At 51.9% G+C, this 25,488-nt stretch overlaps 1 protein-coding gene across 4 annotated transcripts in view; it reads left to right on the top strand.

Annotated features, from left to right (window-relative positions):
- The window catches only part of NFASC (neurofascin), a 198,591-nt gene that overhangs the window by 138,456 nt on the left and 34,647 nt on the right, over positions 1-25,488 (top strand). For 2 of the 4 annotated variants that reach the window (XM_037067079.1, XM_037067077.1), the window contains 12 exons: positions 4,690-4,801; positions 5,217-5,401; positions 6,874-7,005; positions 11,194-11,337; positions 11,946-12,057; positions 12,422-12,588; positions 13,072-13,219; positions 18,081-18,205; positions 20,245-20,346; positions 20,642-20,839; positions 21,616-21,686; positions 22,953-23,175. In XM_037067079.1, the coding sequence (XP_036922974.1) occupies positions 4,690-4,801; positions 5,217-5,401; positions 6,874-7,005; positions 11,194-11,337; positions 11,946-12,057; positions 12,422-12,588; positions 13,072-13,219; positions 18,081-18,205; positions 20,245-20,346; positions 20,642-20,839; positions 21,616-21,686; positions 22,953-23,175 (1,719 nt within the window). Of the gene's footprint in view, positions 1-4,689; positions 4,802-5,216; positions 5,402-6,873; positions 7,006-11,193; positions 11,338-11,945; positions 12,058-12,421; positions 12,589-13,071; positions 13,220-18,080; positions 18,206-19,009; positions 19,055-20,244; positions 20,347-20,641; positions 20,840-21,615; positions 21,687-22,952; positions 23,176-25,133; positions 25,250-25,488 lie in introns of all 4 variants that reach the window. The other 2 variants (XM_037067076.1, XM_037067078.1) reach the window with 2 other exon arrangements.

Here is a 25,488-nt window from a genome sequence, read left to right as displayed (position 1 = left end):
TCAATAAAAATTTTTCAAAGATTATAAATGAAGCTGTACCGTCACCTGGGCCCCTTCTCTCCTTTGGGAGTGCCTGCAAACCTGATGCCCACCAGCGCCCACGTTTGCAAGTCAAGGAGCGGTTTCCATGAGGCATATTTCTAACTCATCACACGACTGGCCGCTCAAGCTGATTAGTAGAGTAATTGGCTATTTCCACACCTGAGTTAATCCCACCACGGCTGGAGAATGTCTTGTTTTCCCTAGGCAGTCATAGGAATCATCATTTTCTGGCTCTGGCAAGACAGCTGGTCCCCATCATCAGTTACGCCTCCAAAGCCAGGCTCTGAGTCCCCAGGGGGGTTGCTATGGGCTCATCTAGATAGGAAGTGTCTGCGTTGTGATGTGCTAATATAAACAATGATCGGCCTCTGGAGTGGAGGATGGGAAGAGAGCGTGAGAGCCAGGGAGACAGGCAAAGGCTCAAACTTGGCACCAAGCAGCTAGAGCCACACTGAGGTCCTGCCAAAGAGATTTACTGCCTGAGGAAGCAGGGGCCCTTTTGGGATTCTGGGCATTGTTTGTTTTCAAAATAATGGGGCCAGTTGTGTCAAGAGCCCCAGCACACTGGTGTGGAATGTGCTTTTTTTTCTAATTGGATTCCGGGTAACCTATTAGGGAGGTGTTCTTAAAGCTGGAGTACACCAGAGCCAGAAGGCCCCTCAGAAACCATCTGGTCCCAGATCCTCGCTTTGTAAAAGATAAACCGTTCAGGGCATGTGCACATTAAACTTGTTTTATCAATGGAATAAGTTTGAGTGATTCCAGCCCCTTAAACCAGTTGGTGACCAGTGGTAGGTATTATAACAAGGGAGTAAGTGGGGGTTGTAAGAACCATCAGGGGCTATGAAACCAAGCAAAACTCACAAGGGCTCACATTGTCACAGGAAAGGGACCCGGCCGGAGTGGGTCTGCCTCAGGCTGGCCTGTAGTGTGGGGGTTCTTGACTTTGTGCAGGAAAGATTTCACAAGTCCAAGTGATTTTGAGAGTACGTTTGTTAGAGCTGGGGGCAGTGAAACAAGGACTTAATGGTAGAAGGAGCAAAGGAGAGAGACTAGACTGGGCTGCTTTGGCTCCCTAGAGATCTTATAGGAAAGGGGTGAGCCAAAGCGGGGCTGCTGTCAGCTCTCTGGAGAGTCAGAAAAGTGGGGCTTGGAGACAGATTCAGGGGTTAGCCCAGGGCTGCCCATTGCTCTGCTGATTGCAAGTCTCTTGGGGACACTTGGAGTTTAGGAGAAAGATAATTCACTCAAAAAGGAGATTCAAGTGAGTGTGTCCCAGGGAGAGCGTGATCTGGCTTCTTTGTCTTGAGGCGTTTTATCTGCTTTCCAAAGTCGGGATTTTAGGGAAGGTCTCAGGGGAGGATCTTAATATTCATTAGAATATTCATCAGTTTTCCAAGGGTGCCCTTTCATGGTCATGGTGTCCACTGAGCTCCGCTGAGGAGCTCAGTGGAGCTCCATGACCCCACTGAGGTCATGGTCAGCTCCAAGGCTGGGCGTCATCAGTTACTGCACCTGGCCCTGGCACGCGGTTCCAGGTTTGATCAGGTGTTGGGTTGACACCAGCCCTGACAGGGAGAGTGAGAAACACATCAACAGGCTGGATAGGCTCTCCAGGGGCCCCCGCCTCCGTGGTCACAGGGAGGGTGTCCTCTGACATCCTTGGGAACTGGATCTTCTACCACATAGAGTCTCATGGAGTCTCACGTAGTAATCGCCTTTGTCTCAGAGTCTTCCTGGGTCCACCTCTCCAGGGAAAGGAGTCAGCCGCCCTCCCTTGAGGAAGTGGGTGCCAAAGGCACCACCTGGATTATCCTTCACAGACAGTCACCTGGATCCCCCGCTGCAGCTGACCACATCTGTGCACAACCTGCCCTTCGGGTCCCGCCTTCCGGTCCCCAAATGGCATCACGTGTCACCCCGACTCCTCTTTAAGCCTTTCCTGGCCTTAGGAATCCAGTTGAGATGCCTTTGGAGCCTCTTAGCTCCCAATCCAGATTCTTTTTTGTCAGCCTGGACCTGAGTTTATTTAATAGTCACTGAGGAGAGATGGAATCTTATCTTGAGAACAATATTGGAAGAGTTTCCTGTTATAACTCACTAAAGACAAAAATATCTTTCTCCTTTATGTCTTTGCCCTTGGATTTTTTTGTTTGTTCGAAAATGAAACATGTTCCCAAAGCTGTATGGGTAAGGGAAATGTCCACCTTTAAAGAGAAAGGCAGTATAGAATAGATGTTACAACTCAAGCTTTGGTGCTAAAAGGTCCAGAATCCAAAATTAGCTCCTTGTGACCGTGGCAAGTCTGTTGACTTCACTGAGCCTGTTTTCTCTGCTGAAAGTGGGGGTGGTACCCCTGGTTTGTTGTGAGGGTTGGACGTGGTGTTGGGGATGGAGTGGGGCTGTTAGCACAGTGCCTGGTCCACGGCAAATGCCTTCTAGATGGTGGCCCCGATGATTACCTCTGACTTTGAGGATGTTCTTCCCTACATGTTTAGCTGTGGCTCATGTCCCAGTAGCTTCTTCCCTTTCAGGGTCACCCTGTGTTTGCCAGCCCACGTCTGCGCGTGAAGCATTGCTATAACCTGTTTGTAATCACGGCTACAGCGTGTCAGGGGTCCCACCGCGGGACTGTGCTCACTTCTCCTTCCCACACTGAATGCTTTGCTGGTCATGTGTGCTTTTGGTGCTGTGTGCTATGGTGTCAGTTCATGTCCACAGGATCACAGATTGGTCCCTGCAGACTGTGCCCGTGCAGAAAGGAGTGTGCCAACAGGGCGGGGAACTCTTCTACATAATCCTGGGGTTCCTGGCTCTCAACAGATTCACCAGCCTGACACCAGGGCCTCCTGCTCGAAATCTCCCTCTCTTCATGGTGCCCTTGACCTTATGTTGTCTGACCTTTTGGTGATTCCATGACGACAGGTGGGAGGAAGCTGCTGCTTTGGTGTCAGGCTTCCTTGGGACTGGGAGCCGGATACTATAAGAGTTATAGATGTATGGACGGTAACCAATTAACCGCATAATGGATTAACCCCTTTAGTGGCCACTGTTGTGTATGTGTGTGCTGGTGGGACAGATGAGGACATCTACAGAAGGAGAAATAACGTGGGGTGGGGGGTAAGCCGTTGCCCTCTTTTTGTTCTCTTCTCCCCTCGAATTCATTCATCCATCCATCCCACGAACGTTTTGAACACTTGCCGTGTGCCGTGCCTTGTGCCAGCAGCCCACCGTTGCATGCGTTCCATCACTTCCTCCCCTGACTGAAGGGTGGAACAGATGCGAACTCTAGGACATGCACTCCCCGATGGCTGGTGGAAAGAAGCTGAGTGAATGCCCCCTAGGACAGGACCCCGCTGATCCAGCCAGGCACCGGCCGGTCTGGCTCCTGTAGGAGACACCAGTGTCAGAGACAGGGGTCCCCCTGCCACCTTCTCCTCTCCTCTATCCATTAACAGCCCCCACCCAGAAAAACGCCTTTGTTCTCCCCACAGGCGTTCTGCCGAGGGCTCCCAGCCCAGGGCTCTGCCTTGCTCCCTCCTCTCACCTCTCCATGAAGCCCATGAGTCGGCCCAGCTCACATGTTCACTTTTGACTCCTCTCATTTACAATCGTACACTTTTGGGCAGGGGTGCCTCTTCCAGTCTCCCTGTGCTTTGGGCTGCTGGTTGGAAACTCCTCGTTCCTCTCCCATCCATCCTATTGATTTCCCCAGAACTGTACAAAGAGCTGGGAGGGAGCCGTGAGGCTCAGGTGGGTGGGCCCCACGCAGCTGTGGGTGCGCCCCACGCAACTGTGGGTGCCTGGACTTGCAGGACCCCTTCTGCTAGGAAACGGCCACTCTGGCAGTGTCGATCTCTGTGGGCCACCTGCTTCAAAACCTGTGTGCATGTCATTAACTTCAGAGCCCGTGTCTGCTCCAGCCTAGTTGAATTGTAGATTGCCTCCTGCATCTTGGCTGCTACTTACCTCTCCCCCCTCCCCCAATGTCTCACATCCAATTAACACCCTCCTCCCAGCCCCCTTCCAAAGTCATTAGTGAAGCAGCAGAATGGTCTTGGCCCCAGAAGTGATTTCCTGTCATCTCTGCTCATTAATTCTCTCCATGTCTTTGCTAAACCACTAATAACGCTCCCACAGCTCTGACTGTTCATCTGGTCTCTGTGGCTTCATCTCAAACTCTCGTCTCCTGGGTTTCCAAGGGCAGGTTTCCTGTCTGTGGCCCCGATACATGCTGTGCCTTCTTCCACCACTGCTGAGACGGCCTCCCCGGGGGCCACCCAATTGGCCTCAGGGTGTCCCAACACAAGATGCTCAGGGAATAAGCCCCTCGGTGCTCAGGCAGCCCCATCCCCCACTCCAGGGAGGTGAGGGAAGCTGGGCACCTCTTGGCAGGTCCTTTCAGAACTTAGAGCCGCTCATACACATGTGCCAGTGGGGCCCAGAAGCCCCCAGCTTCCTAACACACTCTCTTAATGATTCCCAGCCCTGGGGTGGTTCTGGCTGGGAGGGCCCAGGCCGTGGTGCCTTTGAGGTGAGGGGGGAGCAGAGGCATGATGACATTTCTTTCCAGCCTGACAGCTTTGGCCTAGCTGAGTCAGCGCCCAAGGCAGGAGGCTCATGCCAGCTTGTTCTGACCTATTTCAGCCCGAGGAGTCGCAGAAAGAACCCCCAGCTTCATGTACCCCCTGGGCACTGCGAGCAGTCAGATGGTGCTCCGCGGCATGGACCTCCTGCTGGAGTGCATCGCCTCCGGGGTGTATGTACCGTCTCACCCCACTTCCAGCCGGCCTACAGGAGGCGGGGGAGGGGGTTTGTGCATGCTCTGTTTTGCCACATTTACGGGTACAAAAATAGAAGCAGACAGTCCTTAGTGAGGACTCTGCAAATCATAGTCACCTCCATGCCATCCTGGCTGTCTCTCTTTCGGATAAGGAGGAAAGGAGATGGGTGGGCATCCTGTACATGTGTTAGGACCTTGTGTGACCTTAGATAAGTCACTCAGATGCTCTGTGCTGCACTGTACAGCCCCTCTGGATAGGAGGGGTCAGCTGTCTGAGGACATGTACCCTCTGGGCCCAAGCACACTTTAAGGACACCTGGGTGTCCTGGGCTCCATTGAAGAAAAACAGTTTGTAAATAAATCCTTGTTTCCTGCTTGGTCCCTCCCCTAGCCCAACACCAGACATCGCCTGGTACAAGAAAGGTGGGGACCTCCCGTCTCACAAGGCCAAGTTTGAGAACTTTAACAAGGCCCTGCGCATCACCAACGTCTCCGAGGAGGACTCTGGGGAATATTTCTGTCTGGCGTCCAACAAGATGGGCAGCATCCGGCACACGATCTCGGTGAGAGTAAAGGGTACGTTGTGTGTATTTCTCATTACGGTGATTTTGCCGGCCCTGGAGCCGTGACCACCCTTTCCTCTGAGGATGGTTGGGGGCAGGGTGAGTGGAGGATACTTTCAACACACTGGTTAGTGGGAATAGTGACCTCTCAGGGATGGTGTCACCCCCTGGGGGGAGGGTGCCTGTGTGTTGGGTGTTAAGGGAAGAAGATCCACCCTGACTGTTGCCCAGCTCTCCTGGGCTCCCTCAGCAGGTGAATTTCTTGGTTTGTTGGAGTCACACCCAGAGCCTTCTCTTTATTCGTTCTGCCTTCCTGTCCGTGCTGTGTCGTCTTCTCCTTGTGCTGTGTACTGTGCTTGTTTCTTTTTAAAAATGGGGAATCATCATGGTCCAAATTAATTTTTAAAAAATTACTTCCCTGTACTGGCCAGGTAGCTCAGTTGGCTAGAGCGTCATCCACATATGCCAAGGTTGTAGGTTCAATCCCCAGTCAGGGCACATAGAGGAACCAAGCAGCGAATGCATCAGTGGGTGGAACAACAAATCTCTCACCCTCTCTCCCTTCCTCTTCCCCTTCTGCTGCTCTTCCTGTCTCTCTGTAAAATCATTCAATACAAAATTAAATTAAAAAATAAAAATCACTTTCCTCCCAAGCATAGCTGGCCCACCTGAGCTACAGTAAGCAATAGAACATGCGCCTTTATGGACTCCAGCCATGGGTGGTGGGTACGCCAGTCACTTCTCAGTTGGGCTGAATGGGTGGTTGGGGTGATGAAGTCTGATCCCATAGTGTAAGACCTTCCTTAGCACACACTCAGTTGAACTTGGGACCTTGGTTTCAGCACTACACTCAAACCAGAGGTTCTTGATTTTTTTAGGGGTATCAAGAGCTTTAATCCAAAGAGCCTTCTTTGCAGAAAAATTCACATATCCACATATTTGTGAAAGTTTCCAAACATTTGAACGGGGTGGCCAGCTATAAGCTTTGCTCTAAGCAAAACTCAATGCCTGAGAGCGTAAGTATCAGGCCTTCCCTGAAAGGTCTGATGTTGCAGCAACAACAGCGGAAATCGAGAAGGGCCAACCCAGGTCCTGCCTTACCACCTTCCCTAGCTGGGGCCGTTGGTGCAATCGTGGCCTCTTAAAGCAGTTGCCACTGGAGCCTCCTCTGAGGCTCCGTTTCAGTAGGGCTCGGATGGCCCTGGCGTCCGTCCGTGTTTCTTAGAAGCTCCACAGGGAACTCTCATAAGCAGCCCCGGTGTAGAACTCATGTTCTGTGAACTCGAAACAGGCAGGTCAGCATTTCTGGTATCAAGCTGGCCAAAGGCAGGCTGGACTGAGTCACCTCGTGAGGATGAGCCCTGGCCAGGCCGTGAGGGCCGGGGGCTGGCACTCAGAGGCTCCTGTCATCCTAGAGGAATTCTCGGGCCTCTTCTGCCTGCCCGTGCCATCTAACCCGCTGCCTGTGCTGTCCTTGTCTTCCAGCTGCTCCCTACTGGCTAGATGAACCCAAGAACCTTATCCTGGCTCCTGGCGAGGATGGGAGGCTGGTGTGTCGAGCCAATGGGAACCCCAAGCCCACTGTCCAGTGGATGGTGAATGGGGAACCGTTGCAATGTGAGTAACAAACCACCATCTCCCCTGGTTCTGCTCTCCCTGCCATCAAGGGCTCCGAATCCCCATTCCCATGGGCAGCCCTGGTTGTTCCAGAAGTGAGGGAGCAGCCATCTCTCTGGACATCTTAGGAGGCTGTGGTTTTCTTCTCCCTTGGGTTTTTCATAAATCTCTGCTCTGTGCCCTTAGTAGCTACAGAGCCCAACAAGCCTGGGATCTGCAGCTGCATCTCCTGAATTTGAGCTCTGGGTGATGCCTGGAGCTTGGAAGATGGAGTAGAGCTCAATAACCCTTTGTCCTCGGTTGCCGAAGTTCTGTTTTCTGCCTAGGGCAAATAAGAGGCAGGGCTACGTGACAGTCTGAACGATCTGGGCGGATAGGAGGAAGAACGTCCTCAAGAGAACAGCGGTGCACCAGCGCAGTTACTCAGCGCGCGTGGACTTTGGGGAGATGTCCTGCCTAGACGGCTGGAGCGGGTGGGCGCAAGGCCCCTTCCAGCCAGAAGTCTTGGTCAAATTTTCACCTCATAGTCTGTTCGGTTGCATTTACTTTTTTTAATGTCCTGTCGTTACTTCCTGTAAGGAGTCAGAGGAAACACAAAAGGTGATATCCAGCAGATGGGCCAAAAAATAGTTGGAGAGAACTCAGAGCCTTAACTCGAGAGCACCAGGTGGAGAGGCAGGGGGACAGGTGCAGGAGGGGGTGGGAGAACACCTTTCCAGAATGTGTTGTGCTCCGGCCCTGCGCTGCGTGCGGCACCCCTGTTCTCTCCTCCACCTCTCACATTACAGATGAGGACACGAGGCTCTGATGGCGCTGTGAATCGCCTGAGGTCACGTGGCTAGTAGGTGGTAGAGCTGTGGGTTGCTGAGCGAACTCCACATGCCTGCACCATCTAGTACTGAGTGCCTTTGTTCCCGTGACTGTCTTCCCCATGGATGTAGCAGAGATAGGGACATGTCCTGTCCTCTGCCATTAGTTCTCCCTGTCCTGACAGCCTTTGGGGACAAAGCAAACAAAGGCTCTAAACTTCACCACACCCAGGACTTGTAGCTGAGCCTGGGCCTGCAAAGGTTGCCTGTTACTTTTGGGGAGTGACTGGGGGGAATGTTGGGTCCCTGAGAAATGCCGTCCAGGAGACGTTAGAGCCACTGGCATTGCCTGCCTCGTGCTCTGCTGAGTGGGGAAGGGTGATAAGGATGCTGACCTTGTCTTTGTCTACCGTCTGCCGATTCCCTGGTTCCCAGTTCAGACTTGGTATCTGTGCAGTGGCGCCCGTGGGGCCAGACCCTGGGTCCTCTGAAGCCGACTCTTGCTATGTGTCTGCAATTCTGGGTGAGTTCACAGACCTTGTAAGCCAAGTCGTCTGGTGCAGTCCAGAAATCTTAGAGGAAAGTCACCTTTGGTGATGAAAGATGAGAAAAGGGGCAGTTTCTTACATTTCTAGAAAACTTTCATTTGAGCAGCTCATTATCTTTCTCTTCTCTTAACCCTCTCTAGATAAGGGAATAGTAGGAATAATTCTCACCCATTTAACGCTGAAGGAGATGGGGCTCAGAGGACACATTGATTTGCCCCGGGGCCCAGCCAGATGCACGGTCAGGTCTGGAATGGGAGGGAGGAATGTTCTCTCTGAGCACGGGATGCCTTCTCTGGGACCGTGGTGAAGCTTTGGCAAATAGAGGGACGTGTGCGGTTTTTAGGGGGCACCAGCCTTCGGGTTTAAACTTTGCGAATGTCTTCAGAATGCTCTTCTCTGAGGGTGGGAAGTGGCAGGCCCACCCAGTTCTGTATTGCTTTGTCCTCTTCAAAACAGACTTACGTGTATGCACACTGGGTTAAAATGACAATAGTAACAATCAGGATGGGCCAGGCCCTCTGCCAACAATTTTTCAAGTATATTTTATTGATTATGCTATTACAGTTGTCCCATTTTTTCTCCCCTTTATTCCTCTCCACCCTGTACCCCACCTCCCACCATCATTTACCACCTTAGTTCATGTCCATGGGTCGCACATGTAAGTTCTTCAGCTTCTCCATTTCTCATACTGTTCTTAACCTCCCCCTGTCTATTTTGTACCTGCCACTTATGCTTCTTATTCCCGTTTTCCCCATTCTCCCCCCGCTCCCTCCCCACCAGTATAACTCTCCATGTGATCTCCATTGCTGTGATTCTGTTCCTCTTGTAGTTGTTTGCTTAATTTGTTTTTGTTTTTGTTTTAGGTTCAGTTGCTGATAGTTGTGAGTTTGTTGCCATTTCACTGTTCATATTTTTGGTCTTCTTTTTCTTAAACAAGTCCCTTTAACATTTTGTATAATAAGGGCTTGGTGATGATGAACTCCTTTAACTTGACCTTATCTGGGAAGCACTTTATCTGCCCTTCCATTCTAAATGAGAGCTTTGCTGGATAGAGCAATCGTGGATGTAGGTCCTTGCGTTTCATGACTTGGAATACTTCTTTCCATTCCTTCTTGCCTACAAGGTTTCTTTTGAGAAATCAGCTGATGGTCTTATGGGAACTCCTTTGTAGGTAACTGCCTCCTTATCTCTTGCTGCTTCTAGGATTCTCTCCTTCATTTTAATCTTGGGCAATGTAATTATAATGTGCCTTGGTGTGTTCCTCCTTGGATCTAATTTCTTTGGGATTCTTTGGGCTTCCTGGATTTCCTAGAAGTCTATTTCCTTTGCCAGAATGGGGAAGTTCTCCTTCATTATTTTTTCAAATAAGTTTTCAATTTCTTGTTCTTCCTCTTCTTCTCTGGCACACCTATGATTCGGATGTTGAAACATTTAAAGTTGTACTGGAAGTTCCTTGTCCTCTCCTCATTTTTTTGAATTCTTGTTTCTTCATTATGTTCTGGTTGAATGTTAATTTTTTTCTTTCTGTTCCAAATTGTTGATTTGAGTCTTGGTTTCCTTTCCTTCACTCTTGGTTCCTTGTACATTTTCCTTTATTTCACTTTTTATAGCCTGCACTTTCTCCTCTATTTTGCAACCATACTCAACCATTTCTGTGAGTGTCTTGGTTACCAGTGTTTTGAACTGTACATCTGATAGGTTGGCCATCTCTTTGTCACTTCGTTGTATTTTTTCTGGTGCTTTGATCTGTTCTTTCATTTGGGCCGTATTTCTTTGTCTCAGAGTACCTGTTATGTTGTAAAGGGAGGAGCCTTAGGTATTCTTCAGGCCTGGGCAACCCATGTTGCTGCGTTGTGCTGCTGTATGTGGGGGAGGGGTCTGAGAGGGAACAATGCCACTTACTTGGCTCTCACCCCACTTTCGGTCCCTTCCTCCGCTACCCACAAGTAAATTGGGACCTTCTAGTGCTGATTCCCAGGTGGGTGGGTTTGTGTACATTCTAAGACCCTATGGGTCTCTCCAACAAACTCTCCTGTGAGGCTGGGAGTTTCTTCTGCCATTGTAACCCCCACAGGTTTTTACAACCAGAGGTTTTAAGGTTTTATTTCTCTGCACTGGAACCCTGGGTTGTGCGGTCTGTCTTGCTCCCCAGTTGTTCCTCCCGGATTATCCATTGTCAAATGTGGGACCTCCCAGTCCTCCAGCCACTGCCCTCTGTGGGTCCTCTCCACCAGGCTGCCCATCTGCACCCCTCCTACCAGTCAGAATGAATGTTTCTTCTTTAACTCCTTGGTTGTTAGACCTCCATCCAGTTCTATTTTTTGGCAGTTCTGGTTGATCTTTGTTTTTAAATTTGTTGTTTTTCTTGGTTTTGCGAGGAGGCAAATTGTATATGCCTACGCCTCCATCTTGACCGGAGTTGCCCACAACTTTAAACATGCATAAACGCTCAGGCCATCCTCACAAAAACCCTATGAGGCGAGTTGTTCTTTTACTTCCGACAAGGAAACTGACATTGGCAGGAATATAGTTAGAATTCAAACCCTTGTGTGTGGCCACAGCTTAGTGCTCAAGCCATACCTGCCCCGCTGCTCTGGTGGTTGAGCAGAGATTCATATCCCCACTGGAGAGACTGAGAAATAAACTCCAGCAGGTTCGATGATGGGCCCAGCGTCACACAACTGTGCAGTGGTGGGGCCAGGAGCCCGGTCTCTGACCAGCGCTGCTGCTCCCATGGCACCCAGTCCTGCTGCAGAGCGCAGGGCGGAGCCCCAGGCTCCCTTCGCCTGCACGCCCTCATTTCTCACGAGGAGCATCCTTCCTCTCTGTAGCAGCACCACCCAACCCAAACCGTGAGGTGGCCGGGGACACCATCATCTTCCGGGACACCCAGATCAGCAGCAGGGCCGTGTACCAGTGCAACACCTCCAATGAGCACGGCTACCTGCTGGCCAATGCCTTCGTCAGCGTGCTGGGTGAGTGACCCCTCCCCTCCCCTGCAATGGTGCTCCTTGGGGCTTGTCCTGTCCTGGGCGCACGTACCTTCTTCCCCAGACAGCAGCCAGGCTGGCAGCCAAGGTGTGGAGGCTGAAGATGAGATTTGTGGGAAGAAGGAGGACGTAAATCCCACAGAGCGGGTGTGTAGACTGAGTGAATTCCCCACTGAAAGTCAGCCATGGTCCCTCCTTCCCCTGATGAGACAGAGTGGGCCTATCTTGTCTGCTTGGTGGCTCCACACCAGCTCTCCTGCTTCTCAGTGGGCCATAGCGGGAAATAGTTCTGAGCATGTCTGTAGTGTCCTGGAGCAGGAAGGGGGCTGTGGGAGGGGCAGGTACAGAACCTGCCGGATAACTTGAGGACACTCCACAGAAGCCGGATTGGATATAGCGTAGGTTAAAAATGGAAAAGCTTCCTCCTTCTTCACCTAACCCTTAGAGGCTTTTTAAAGGAGGCATGTGGATAGGGGAGGGTGTGTGGCACCTGGAAAGCTGCTATACAGAGAAGGCATGTAGAGATAAGACCAAGGGGATAGAAATGGAAGAGTCAGACTCCCCACCCATGCTCGGTTGTCTGGGAATTGCAGACGTGCCGCCTCGGATGCTGTCACCACGAAACCAGCTCATTCGGGTGATTCTATACAACCGGACACGGCTGGACTGCCCCTTCTTTGGGTCCCCCATCCCCACACTCCGATGGTAAGTTCCAGGAGACCAGGCCTCCTCAGCAGGGATCATCTGTCTCACCTTTTCCATTCCCATCTGGCCCATAATAGGTATTCAGCAACCCCTGGGAAACTTATAGGGTCAAAGCTGGGAGAAAGTTGGCTGATCAGCTGGGGCAGCCCCTTTATTCTGCAGAGAAGGAAACCGAGGCCCAGGGAGGGGCAGAAACTTGCTAGGGCTACCCAGTGGTTGGAGGCACAGCCTACAAGGATGAGGGCTTCCAGTTCCTAGTGTGGGGCTCCTTCTACTGCCCGAACTATCTCTTGAGTGGCTGGCCCCTGCTTCCTTGGGCCAGTCCTTTCTCAGTATGCTGTGTGTTCTGCTGCTGTGTTGTGAGGTTTAAGAATGGGCAAGGAAGCAACCTGGATGGTGGCAACTACCACGTCTACGAGAATGGCAGTCTGGAGATCAAGATGATCCGCAAAGAGGACCAAGGCATCTACACCTGTGTCGCCACCAACATCCTGGGCAAAGCTGAAAACCAGGTCCGCCTAGAGGTCAAAGGTAAAGGAGAAGGTTGATAGGTGGAAGGCAGGGTGGAGCTCGGAAAGGAATCTGTCTTCTCCAAGTTATCCACGTGTGCTTTTCACTTGGACAATGCACACACCTAATGTTTAATCCCTAGCGGGATCTTCCCATAAGCCTGTGTGTCCTCCCAGGGTGTCCAGCTGGCCTGGGCGCTGGGAACACTGAGTCATTATCAGCCTGGTCCGGGCAGCATTAGGAAGGGAACCTGCTACCCACACCACCCCCCACGCCACCGCAGGAGTTGCAGCGTGTCTTCTCAACCCAGATAGGAAGGATTTGGGGGTTGTTCACTATTCGGGGTCATCCTCACCAGGCCTCCTCCCTCTCATACAAGGGCATGGTATTTCTGCCACCTTTCTTGATCAGCCTAGCCTTGAGGATCATGCATGTCACGCTGTGTCCATGTTGGAATGGTGGCCAGAGAACGTGTCAGTGACGAATGCCTGGGTTTCTCCACAGACCCCACCAGGATCTATCGGATGCCTGAGGACCAGGTTGCCAAAAGGGGCACCACAGTGCAGTTGGAGTGTCGGGTCAAGCACGACCCCTCCCTGAAACTCACGGTCTCCTGGATGAAGGATGACGAGCCTCTCTACATCGGGAACAGGTCTCCTCTCCTGCCTTGTCTCTTCCTGGAGCTAGCTTGGGTTCCTATTCTTTTCCTTGCTCAACACATTGAAGAATCCAGGGACAGGAAACCTGGGTTGTGTGTGTCACGGAGGAGCTGCCAGGGACCACAGGATGGCCTCAGTGACGCCCTCCAGCTAGGAGAGACCCCACCCTTCGGCCTTCTCCCTCTCTCCCATCAGCTGTCTGCTTCTCTTCCTTCTCCTCTCTTTCCAGACCCTTTCTCTCTTCACTTCTCTCCCCTCACTCCTTGTCTCTTTCTCCTCCCTTTATTGTGAGCCCTTCTCTTCCTCCTCTTCCGCATCAGAGCCAGGAGCCCTGCCCCACCTTCAGCCCTGCCTGCAGCACCCCTGCTCTCCAGCAGAGGGCAGGGTTGGCCTGAACCTACAAGGACCTGCTCTCCTTAGTGTGGTTCTCAGCCCTTGTTGGATTTGGGACGCTTTTACTAGATCCAAGCCTGCCCCCTTCCTCATCTCAAACCCAAATTCAGTTGGTGCAGAAAGAGGGCCCAGGCACTGATAGTGTTTACACATCCCCACAGGTGTTTCTTTTTTAATTTATGTTTTATTGATTATGCTGTTCCAGTTGTCCCATTTTCCCCCTTCACTCCCCTCCACCCTGCACACCCCCTCCCACCCACATTCCCCTCCCCTTTAGTTCATGTCCATGTGTCATACTTATAAGTTCTTGGCTTCTACATTTCCCACACTATTCTTACCTTCCCCCTGTCTATCTTCTACCTACCATCTATGCTACTTATTCTCTGTACCTTTTCCCCGACTTCTCCTCCTCCCATTCCCCTGTTGCTAACCCTCCGTGTGATCTCTATTTCTGTGGTTCTCTTCCTGTTCTTGTTGTTTGCTTAGTTTGCTTTTGTTTTAGGTGTGGTTGTTAATAATTGTGAGTTTTCTGTCATTTTACTGTTCATGTTTTTTATCTTTTTTTTCTTAGATAAGTCCCTTTAACATTTCATATAATAAGGGCTTGGTGATGATGAACTCTTTTAACTTGGCCTTATCTGAGAAGCACTTTATCTGCCCTTCTATTCTAAATGGAAGCTTTGCTGGATAGAGCAATCGATATAGGTCCTTGCCTTTCATGAATTTGAATACGTATTTCTTTCCAGCCCCTTCTTGCCTGTTAGGTCTCTTTTGAGAAATCAGCTGACAGTATGATGGGAACTCCTTTATAGGTAACTCTCCCTTTATCTTGCTGCTTTAAAGATTCTCTCCTTACCTTTAATCTTGGGCAATGTAATTATGATGTGCCTTGGTGTGTTCCTCCTTGGGTCCAACTTCTTTGGGACTCTCTGAGCTTCCTGGACTTCCTGGAAGTCTATTTCCTTTGCCAGACTGGGGAAGTTCTCCTTTATTATTTGTTCAAATAAGTTTTCCACTTGTTGCTGTTTCTTTTCCCCTTCTGGTACCCCTATAATTCAGATATTGGAACATTCAGAAATATCCTGGACATTCCTAAGCCTCTCCTCGTTTTTCTGAATTCTTATTTCTTCATTCTTTTCTGTTTGGATGTTTCTTTCTTCCTTCTGGTCCACACCATTGATTTGAGTCCTAGTTTCCTTCCCATCACTATTGGTCCCCTGTATATTTTCCTTTATTTTATTTAGTGTAGCCTTCATTTTTTCATCTAATTTGTGACCAAATTCAACCAGTTCTGTGAGCATCCTGATTATCAGTGTTTTGAACTATGCATCTGATAGGTTGGCTATCTCTTCATCGCTCAGTTGTATGTTTTCTGGAGCTTTGATCTGTTTTTTCGTTTGGACCGTATTTTTGTCTTGATGCGCCTGTTATGTGGTGAGGGGCGGAGCCCTAGATGTTCACCAGGGCGGGGCAACCCAGTTGCTGGGTTGTGACACTGTATGTGGGGCAGGAGTCCAAGAGGGAACAATGGCACTTGCTCTGCTCTCTGCCAGATTTCAGTCACTTCCCCCGCTTCCCACAATCAAATTGGGCCCTTCTGGTGCTGATTCCCCTATGGGTGGGTTTGTGTACATCTTGGGACCCTGTGGGTCTCTTCAGTGAACTCTCCTGTGAGGCTGGGAGTCTCTCCCAGCACCTCAACCCCCACAGGTATTTATAATCGGTGTTTAGAGGCTTTATTTCCCCACGCTGGAACCCTGGATTGCGTGGTCTATCTCGCTCCCCAGTTTTGCCTGGTTTATCTGTGCACGAATGTGGAACCTCCAGGACCACCAGCTGCCTTGCACGCTGCTCCCCTCCACAATCCAGTGCCTCGCTGGGTCCGCTAGCTGCTGCCTTGTGNTCACCAAGCCCTTATTATATGAAATGTTAAAGGGACTTATCTAAGAAAAAGAAGATAAAAAACATGTACAGTAAAATGACAGAAAACTCACAATTATTAACACCCACATTCCCATCCCCTTTAGTTCATGTCCATGTGTCATACTTATAACTTCTTGGCTTCTACATTTCCCATACTATTCTTACCCTCCCCCTGTCTATCTTCTACCTACCATCTATGCTACTTATTCTCTGTATCTTTTCCCCCTCTCTCCTCCTCCCACTCCCCTGTTGCTAACCCTCCGTGTGATCTCCATTTCTGTGGTTCTCTTCCTGTTCTTGTTGTTTGCTTAGTTTGCTTTTGTTTTAGGTGTGGTTGTTAATAATTGTGAGTTTTCTGTCATTTTACTGTTCATGTTTTTTATCTTCTTTTTCTTAGATAAGTCCCTTTAACATTTCATATAATAAGGGCTTGGTGATGATGAACTCTTTTAACTTGACCTTATCTGAGAAGCACTTTATCTGCCCTTCTATTCTAAATGGAAGCTTTGCTGGATAGACCAATCGATATAGGTCCTTGCCTTTCATGAATTTGAATACGTATTTCTTTCCAGACCCTTCTTGCCTGTTAGGTCTCTTTTGAGAAATCAGCTGACAGTCTGATGGAAAGTCCTTTGTAGGTGACTGTCCCCTTATCTCTTGCTGCTTCTAAGATTCTCTCCTTCATTTGAATCTTGACTAATGTAATTATGATGTGCCTTGGTGTGTTCCTTCTTGGGTCCAACTTCTTTGGGACTCTCTGAGCTTCCTGGACTTCCTGGAAGTCTATTTCCTTTGCCAGATTGGGGAAGTTCTCCTTTATTATTTGTTCAAATAAGTTTTCCACTTGTTGCTGTTCCTCTTCTCCTTCTGGTACCCCTATAATTCAGATGTTGGAACATTCAGAAATATCCTGGACATTCCTAAGCCTCTCCTCGTTTTTCTGAATTCTTGTTTCTTCATTCTTTTCTGTTTGGATGTTTCTTTCTTCCTTCTGGTCCACACCATTAATTTGAGTCCCAGTTTCCTTCCCATCACTATTGGTCCCCTGTATATTTTCCTTTATTTTATTTAGTGTAGCCTTCATTTTTTCATCTAATTTGCGACCAAATTCAACCAGTTCTGTGAGCATCCTGATTATCAGTGAACTATGCATCTGATAGGTTGGCTATCTCTTCATCGCTCAGTTGTATGTTTTCTGGAGCTTTGATCTGTTTTTTCGTTTGGGCCATATTTTTGTCTTGATGCGCCTGTTATGTGGTGAGGGGCGGAGCCCTAGATGTTCACCAGGGCCGGGCAACCCGGTTGCTGGGTTGTGACGCTGTATGTGGGGCAGGAGTCCAAGAGGAAACAATGGCACTTGCTCTGCTCTCTGCCAGATTTCAGTCACTTCCCCCGCTTCCCACAATCAAATTGGGCCCTTCTGGTGCTGATTCCCCTATGGGTGGGTTTGTGTACATCTTGGGACCCTGTGGGTCTCTTCAGTGAACTCTCCTGTGAGGCTGGGAGTCTCTCCCAGCACCTCAACCCCCACAGGTATTTATAATCGGTGTTTAGAGGCTTTATTTCCCCACGCTGGAACCCTGGATTGCGTGGTCTATCTCGCTCCCCAGTTTTGCCTGGTTTATCTGTGCACGAATGTGGAACCTCCAGGACCACCAGCTGCCTTGCACGCTGCTCCCCTCCACAATCCAGTGCCTCGCTGGGTCCGCTAGCTGCTGCCTTGTGTGCCTGCAGGGTCTGACAGCCACTTTGCCTCAAGCCCTCTCCTTCCCGGCTCCCCACGCCACCCCTCCAAGCGGTCTGGATGAATGGGTCTACTTTAACTCCTTGGTTGTTGGACTTCCATACAGTTCAATTTTCTGTTAGTTCTGGTTGTTGTTTGTTTCTAAATTGTTGTTGTCCTTATTTCGGTTGTGCGAGTAGGCAGTGTGTCTATCTATGCCTCCATCTTGGCCAGAAGTCCCACAGGTGTTTCTGATTGCAGCCAGGGCCTGAGCCTCCCTCCGCAGGGCTCTCTGCTGTACCCTTTCACCTCGGAGGTCCTGAAGCTGGCCATAGGTACAAGCTGTTTCCAGCACCCATCTGCTTTTTTCAGGGGTGCACCCTCAGGGTACATGCTCTGGGTTTCTCCCTCTATGGGAGGCCATTTAGAGGAGCCCAGGCACCTGGCCTAAGCCCAGGTGCAGACACTGGTCTGGGCTGAAGATAGAGCTGGAGTATGGGAAGGGGCAGGGTCTCCATCTGCCCTTTGGGGGGTGGGTCTAACTGTGTTCTAATTTGTGGGGGACCTCGGCACAAGTAAGGCAGAGAGAGAGGTGTGCAGTTGGGCTCAGGGCCACATCAGCCTCCCCCAGGTTTCTTTTCCCCTTCATTAAAAGCACCAGAAGTGCTGGTAAAGACCCTCTCTCCCCGAAAGCATCAAGATGGAGGGCCTGTAGTTGCCCAGCAGGGAGAAAGCAGCAAGCAGTGCTTGGCCACCTCCCCGCCCCCATTATCTCCCCGCTCGTCCTCCCCCCAACCCCTCTGGCACCTTTACAGGATGAAGAAGGAAGACGACTCTCTGACTATCTTTGGAGTGGCTGAGCGGGACCAGGGCAGTTACACGTGTGTCGCCAGCACCGAGCTGGACCAGGACCTGGCCAAGGCCTACCTCACCGTGCTAGGTAACCGGTGCTGTCCAGGTGCTGACCTCCCTTCCCTTCCTGCAGCCAGAGAAGCTGGGGGCCGACCGTCTGGGGGGCCCACCCTTTGATCTACGGGTTATTTAGGAAGCTGCTCCTTTCAAAACAAGCTGTGCTGGATGACTTATTTCCTAAGTGGAATTATTAACTTGCCAAATCCTTGCCTGAATGAGAGAGGGAAGGTGGACAGGGTTCTTGTTGTGATCATTTTTACCAACTTTACAGCTACTCTAAACCACTACGTTCGTTAAAAGGACCTGTCACTGAAGCAAGACTGAATTTTCTGTTTGTCCTTCCAACACTTCTTCTGGCCTTACTCCCCTCCTCCTGCTTCCTGGCGGGATTTCACAGGGTGCTCTGCACTTAGCAAGGTGGTCCCTTCTCCGGGTGAACTGTAAATACTAAACCATCCCAAACCTGGGAAAGGGAACTGCCCCCACCCAGGGAAGCAAATCCCCCATTGTCCTTCATACCTTTGTCCAGTCTTGGGGCTCCCACCACTGGTCCTCTGGTGTCTCTTGCCCCTTCCTCAGCAGAGGCACACAGTTGTAGGAGGTGGAGGGCCGGGTGCAGTTGTAGCGCTGGGGCAAGGAGGAGCTGGAGGAGGCACAGGAAGGCCTCTTGAAGGGGTGGGGCTGCCTGTGGAAGGTGGGGGAGCTATGCCCGAAGCACGCACAGGGGCCACTCTTCCAGCCTCTGCTGCCGGCCCCCACCCTTCCAGAACACCTGGATAACCTGCTAACCTGGATAACCCGCTAACCCGGATAACCCGTCTTGCCTTTGCAGCTGATCAGACCACTCCAACTAACCGTTTGGCTGCCCTGCCCAAAGGTAATTGATACTAATCGGGACCCTCGCCAAGCCCTCCCGAGGCCCACGGAGAGTGGGCTGTAGGAGGAGAGCCCTGCCCGCCACATGTGCTGTGTGTGGGCGGTGGGTCCCACTCCCCACTTCCTGCCAAATCAACTCTTTCAAGTGTCCCCAGCCACCTCCCTGAGAGTCACATCTCTGCTCCAGGCTTCCTGCTCCATTTGCAGTTGAGCTTGGAGGTCCTTAGCTGCCACTTCACACGCATCCCTTAGCTCTAACCACTCACCACACCCACGGGGTGGCCTGTTCCCTTGCTTGGCGTCAGAATGGGGGTGGTCCAGTCGGAAAGGCCCAATTCCCTGCAACCTATCCCTGCCCGGTACTGCATACCCATGTACAGTCTGTGCCCACATGAACACACGTGCACGTGCCTCACCTTCCAGCCCCCCAGGAATCAGCCAACATGTGGAAATAGCTCATCCAAGGAGCCATAGAGGGGAAGTGTGCCTACCCACCCCAGTCCTTGGTGGGGTGGCTTTACCCCCCAAGCCAGGATGGCACTGACCGAACTATGCAATCCAGTGAGACTGGAGCCCCCCAAAAGTGCAGTCTTGCTCCTGTTAGGAAGCCTGTTGGGGCTCCTCTGTCCTCTGTGTATCACTGAAACTTCGTGACCAACTAACTCCCCATCTCCTTCCTGGCCTGGTCCCCTCTGTCCCTCTCATTCCTTGGACCTCTCTGCCCCACTCAGCCCTCCAGACGCCCATGGGGCTCCTGCCCCTCAGAGATTCAGCATGCACACTAGGAAATAATTATGATGAGAAATGAGGCAAACTTCTTACTCCCTGGCTTTCCTAAATGTGTCCAAAGCATTTGTGTCTAGTGAAAAGCATTTCCAGATGCTTGCACTCTCAGACTACCTGCAGAAATGGGACGGGTGGGTCCGAATTTTCTCTCCGTGCCCTGCATCCTTTGATACTCCTTTGGGGGTGGCGGCATTGGGGTCTGCTCTTTGTTCTTCCTGGAATACCCGAGGGACAGGGTGGTCCCTATGCCAACCCCCCAGGGTAGACTGGGCATGGCACCTGCTGTGGTGACCTCAGCCCACCAGGGACCTGTGCATGGGACAGTGTCCAGGGCTGGGGCCACCCCAAGGATGGGATGGCTCCAACTCAGGAGTCCCGCGTGGCATCTTCTCTCTCTGCTGCCAGGACGGCCAGACCGGCCCCGGGACCTGGAGCTCACCGACCTGGCCGAGAGGAGTGTGAGGCTGACCTGGATCCCGGGGGATGATAACAACAGCCCCATCACAGGTCAGCCAGGGCCTGCACTCCCACCCAGAGAGGAGGGGTGGTAGCAGCCCAGAGACCGGAGGCCTCGGCCTGGTTTCCGGACCCACGTCCACCTCACTTGACCTGTGCCCCGGGCTGTTGGCAGAGCACATGGAAGCCTTGGTTTCCCTTCCAGTGTCTTGATGGGAATTCGCCCTCTGCCTTTGTCTGCCTGAGGGAGGCTCTGGAGACCCGTGGAAACCGGGAGGGCGTGCTCCCAAGGAAGAAGCCTGCTAACTCAGCCCCTAAAACAGCTCTGTCTCCCTTGCCCCCTCAGACTATGTTGTCCAGTTTGAAGAGGACCAGTTCCAGCCAGGAGTCTGGCATGACCATTCCAAGTTCCCAGGCAGTGTCAACTCTGCCGTCCTCCAGCTGTCCCCATATGTCAACTACCAGTTCCGGGTTATTGCCATCAACGAGGTTGGCAGCAGCCACCCCAGCCTCCCATCCGAGCGCTACAGAACCAGCGGGGCACGTGAGTACTGGACGCCACGGAGGGTGCTGGGCGCAGACACCTGAGTCTAAGCTGAGTTTCCCCAGCCCCCAGCCACGCAAATTTGGGCAAGGTACTTACCCTCTCCAAGGCTTGGCTTCCTCACCTGTGAAACACCTGCTGGCATAGAGCTATTGTGAGGATGGCATTTGAAATGCAATCCCAGCACTTACCGTGATGCCTGGCATATAGTAAGCACTCAGTGAATGTTAACTCTCACTTTTTGTTATTGCTAATGTTATCAATAACTCTTGATGGTATGGTTTAAAGGCAAGAGCTATGGCAAAGATCTGCAGTTGAACCGTGTAATCTGCTCTTCTACTGGATTTCTTTTGCTGGGTAGTATTTACCTTTCTGAAATCACTAGCTCATTGACATCCCCCAAAATGTTCAGTGACGGGGATAAACAAGTTCATATCAAACATATTCAGTGGGCAGCTCACAGAGGGGTTAATCCACACTGAGCCAGCTACAAGACCATCTGAAATGTTTAAAAGCTCATAATACATCCTGTCTGGTAAGGGATTAAAATTGAAAAGAAATTAGCGCTGCTTCTGTGGGGTTTAAATCTTAGCTAGGAAGGCACATCACCCACATGAGACACGGCAGAGCGAGTTCAATTGCCCGTGGGACAGAGGGCAGAGAGGTGCTGGGGGAAAGCCTAGAAGAGACTGGCTGGGTGGGAGGAACAGAGGTTGCTCAGCACGCCCTGGTAAGGCACAAATTGGGCTTGAACTTTGTGTCAATTTGGGTTCCAGCCCCTGAGTCCAACCCCAGCGACGTGAAAGGAGAGGGAACCAGGAAGAACAACATGGAGATCACATGGACGGTCAGTGTCCCTTCCCACGCAGCCCCCAAAGGGCAGCAGCATGCACCCATGGTCCCTCGCCCTTTGTAGCCCTGTCACCTCGAGGCCACAGGGTGGTCAGCCTACCTGGCTGGTTTGGTGGCCCCTCTTCTCTGCACTGGGCATCCGGAAACCAAGCAGGAGCGTGTCTAGAGCAAGAGTTAAGACGGGAGAGAGGAGCAGAGCTGACTGGCAGCCTGGCACAATCATAGAACCAGCAAAATAAAATGGACTTCTTCAGAAGGAGGAGGGATCGAGGTTAGAGTCGGGAAGGTTCGGCACAGACACCAGCCCTCACTCCAGTGTGTTCTGGATCTTTTCACCCGAGGTTGTTGGGATCAGGTGGGACCGGCAATCGTGGTGTTTTCAGCGTAGCCCTCCTCTCAGTCGAGGCGGGAGCTAGATAACTCCAGGCCAGGACTAATAAATCCGATGTTCATTTTGGCTCATATCCAAATCAAAATTGGATATGTCACCTCAAAATGACGTTTCCCCAAACCACTTCCAAGTCTGAGAGGTGTAAATATGGCTGCCGCTGAAATATCCACACCACCACGCTCTGGCCATGGATTGTGGAAACAGGACACTGGGAGCTGGCAATGCAGACCGCCCCCTGCTAAGGAGGGCCTGGTCTCACCGCAGCCTCAGAAAGGGGCCAAGCCCAGGCGCCAGGCACCAGGCACATCCTCAGGACCATGCGGGGGTCGGTTTGTGCTCTGTGTTCCATCCTGCCGGCTCCAGGGCGCTGCTTCCTGGAACAGACCCTCAGGGAACAAAGGTCAAAGTCATTCCCACTCTCAGAGCGCTGTGGCCTGGTGCAAGGACAGAGCGGGCATGCCTGGGCTCCATAGAACTGAGAGTTGGCTCTGCCATTCTGCGTTCATTGGCAGGAGACGTGCAGGGGCTCAACCAGCGGTCACGCCTTTCTGACTTGGGAGAATAGTACATCGTCATCCGTATTTTTTCTGGTTTCTCCACCATAAGAAAGAGTCCTGCCAAAAATAAAGCTTTTGCTTCCTATGCACTTGCCAATGTGGGATTCACAGTGACTAGGTCTTGGTGGCGCTTTCATCACAGAAAATCTACGTGCTGCTGGGTTCATAGGATTCTGGGCTTTGGAGAACTCCGAGGGGTAGGGAATGGCCAGTGTCGGGTAGATCGGGAAGGGGTGCCTGGTGTAGAAAGAGAGTGTACGCTGTGGGCTCCACCTGCCCCCTCCACTCCTGCCCTCTGTCTCTCCCTGCTCAGCCCATGAACGCCACCTCCGCCTTTGGCCCCAACCTGCGCTACATCGTCAAGTGGCGGCGGAGAGAGACTCGAGAGACCTGGAACAATGTCACAGTATGGGGCTCCCGCTACGTGGTAGGGCCGACCCCTGTCTACGTGCCCTATGAGATCCGAGTGCAGGCCGAAAATGACTTTGGGAAGGGCCCTGAGCCGGAGACTGTCATCGGTTACTCTGGGGAAGATTGTGAGTACCTTCCCCTTGTCTTCCACCCAGGACCCTCCCCACTGGGCTCCGTAAGAGCCACCTTCATGGACTAGGAACCTTAAGGTGGGTTGTGGGGCTTCCAAGAGCATTCTGGAGGACAGCCGGTTCCCAGGAAAAAGAAATCCCCCACAGTAACCTGTCAGGTAACAGATGGGCCCCTGATGATGTCAGGAGTGGAGATGTTGTCACCTGAACACTAGCCGAAGTTACCGAGCGTCCAGTGGCAGTCCAGCACTGCCATCTGATGGGTGTGAAACTGAGACCGTGCAAGGAAAGCCCTTGCCAAGATCACACAGTAGCGAACGTCAGGTGTGGAAAAGAAACTGGCCCCTCCGACTGGCCTTGTTACCGACCCCTCCTGTCACCAAGAAAGACCTCGGGATTGCGAATCCCAAAGAGCCGTTATTAGGCTCTTCCACAGGGAGCAGGGCCACGAGCCAGACTCCTCCCTGGGCTCCCCAGGAGCGGCCTTCAGGGCTGGAGAATGTCGGCGGAGCCCCGGACTCCGGAAACACCCGGACCAGCCTCCTGGCCGCATTCCCAGTTATGTTCTTGGCCCTCAGAGTGGAGCATAAATAGAGTTCTTTGGAGGCTTGCACCGGATGAATCAGTAAGATTCTAGACATATATGTGGAAGTGTGTGACTGGTTGCCTAGATGGTTGTGACTTTATTGTCCCCATCCATCCAGTAGGCTACTAGGCAAAGCAGGAGGGTCAGTGAAGCCCACCCCCAGGTCAGGGTGACATGTATGCCAGTGGTCTGGGTCTGACCCAAGAAGAAATCGTGGAGTGACCAAAGTGTGGGGGAGGGGGAGACGGGAAGAGCACTGGGAGAAGCAGAGTCACGGGCGCAGAGCCAGGTCTAGAGTCGGGCCAGCGGTGCTCACAGCAATGAGGCGGGACGAGGTGAGGGTTGGGCTCTGTGCCTGCTTTCCTGGAGGTGATGACAGATTGCACCCATTTGGGAGATAAGCAGAGGGGTCAGCAGGCCCTCTGTCCATTCTACTTCTCATCTCCATGGTCGCAGCCACTTCTGGACAGGAGAGTACTGGAGGGTAAGTGTGGAATAGGCAGCATCTGGTCGTGAACTTCATGGACGACCCCACAGTTTTCATTGCATCTGTGGCCTCTACTCTGATGGAGTAGAGGGGACGGGGCAGAACTGCACCTGCAGCGGAATGGGGAGGGGGTGGGAATCAGTTACGGGGAGGGAGTGGCCCTCCCTTTCCAGGTAGCTATGGGTAGGCACCGTTAGTCCGGTGGTAGTGTTTCCAGGCAGGAAACAAATGCCACTCATGGGGACTATTTCTAATGTGACGACAGGGTTAGAGGGAAAACAGCCAGGCATGGTGCACCAGGTGGAGGGCTAGCCATAGCAGGATGCCACTGTAGGACTCAGCCATGAAGGGGCAGGGGATGGGTGAGTCACCACACCCATTGAGAGCCACCCACAGGAGCCATGGCCTTGGGCAGAAGAAGGCAACAGTTGTCCACCCCCAGGCCTGCAACGGGAGTCCGGGGGAATAGCCGCCTTCCCTTCTGCCTCAGAATCTCCTGTTCATGCTTCCTATTGGGTGAACCCATCTGGAAACCTGAGAGCAAGGGAGCTCAGTTGACACCATTCAGAAAGGGCAGCCTCCTGGGACATGGAGCAGGGTGGGGAAGGCTGGAGAACGGCATGGAGGGGCAAACAGAGACCACCAGCATGTGAGGGTAGCAAATAATTGCCCTCCCACCTGGACTGCTATTATTTTGTTCTGAGGTTTTCCCCACCCCTCCAAGTAGTCTGGTGGAGGGGGTGGAGTTCCGGCCTTCATGGTGTACCCAGGGTCCAGAATGGGGTGCAGATATGGGTGGCAGAGAACAAGTTGAAGGGAACCTGAGGTCCTGGGCCAGCCCTGCCAGCATAACCTGCTCTCTGTCCCAACATGTTGCAGATCCCAGGGCTGCTCCCACTGACGTTAAAGTCCGAGTCCTGAACAGCACAGCCATCAGCCTTCAGTGGAACCGCGTCTACTCCGACACGGTCCAGGGCCAGCTCAGAGAATACCGAGTGAGGAAGCCAGCTCCCAGCCCCACCTAACCACCCAGCTCAATAACCAAGGCAAGGGGGTAGCAGGTGCAGGCTGTGAGATATTTGGAAGGAGTCCAGAGTTGATTCAAGAAGATGATGTCTAGGGTTAGATGTAATGTAGACATGTCCTACAACAGATATGCTGAGACATTCTGCTCAGCAGAAAGTCACGTGAAGGATGGGGGGTCTGGGTGGACATTGCATAGCCCACTGTGCCA

Source organism: Sturnira hondurensis, unplaced genomic scaffold (assembly GCF_014824575.4).
Source record: "Sturnira hondurensis isolate 20B ecotype Veracruz unplaced genomic scaffold, ASM1482457v3 Scaffold0017082, whole genome shotgun sequence".
Classification (NCBI taxonomy): domain Eukaryota; kingdom Metazoa; phylum Chordata; class Mammalia; order Chiroptera; family Phyllostomidae; genus Sturnira; species Sturnira hondurensis.
This window is presented reverse-complemented; position numbering and strand designations above follow the sequence as displayed.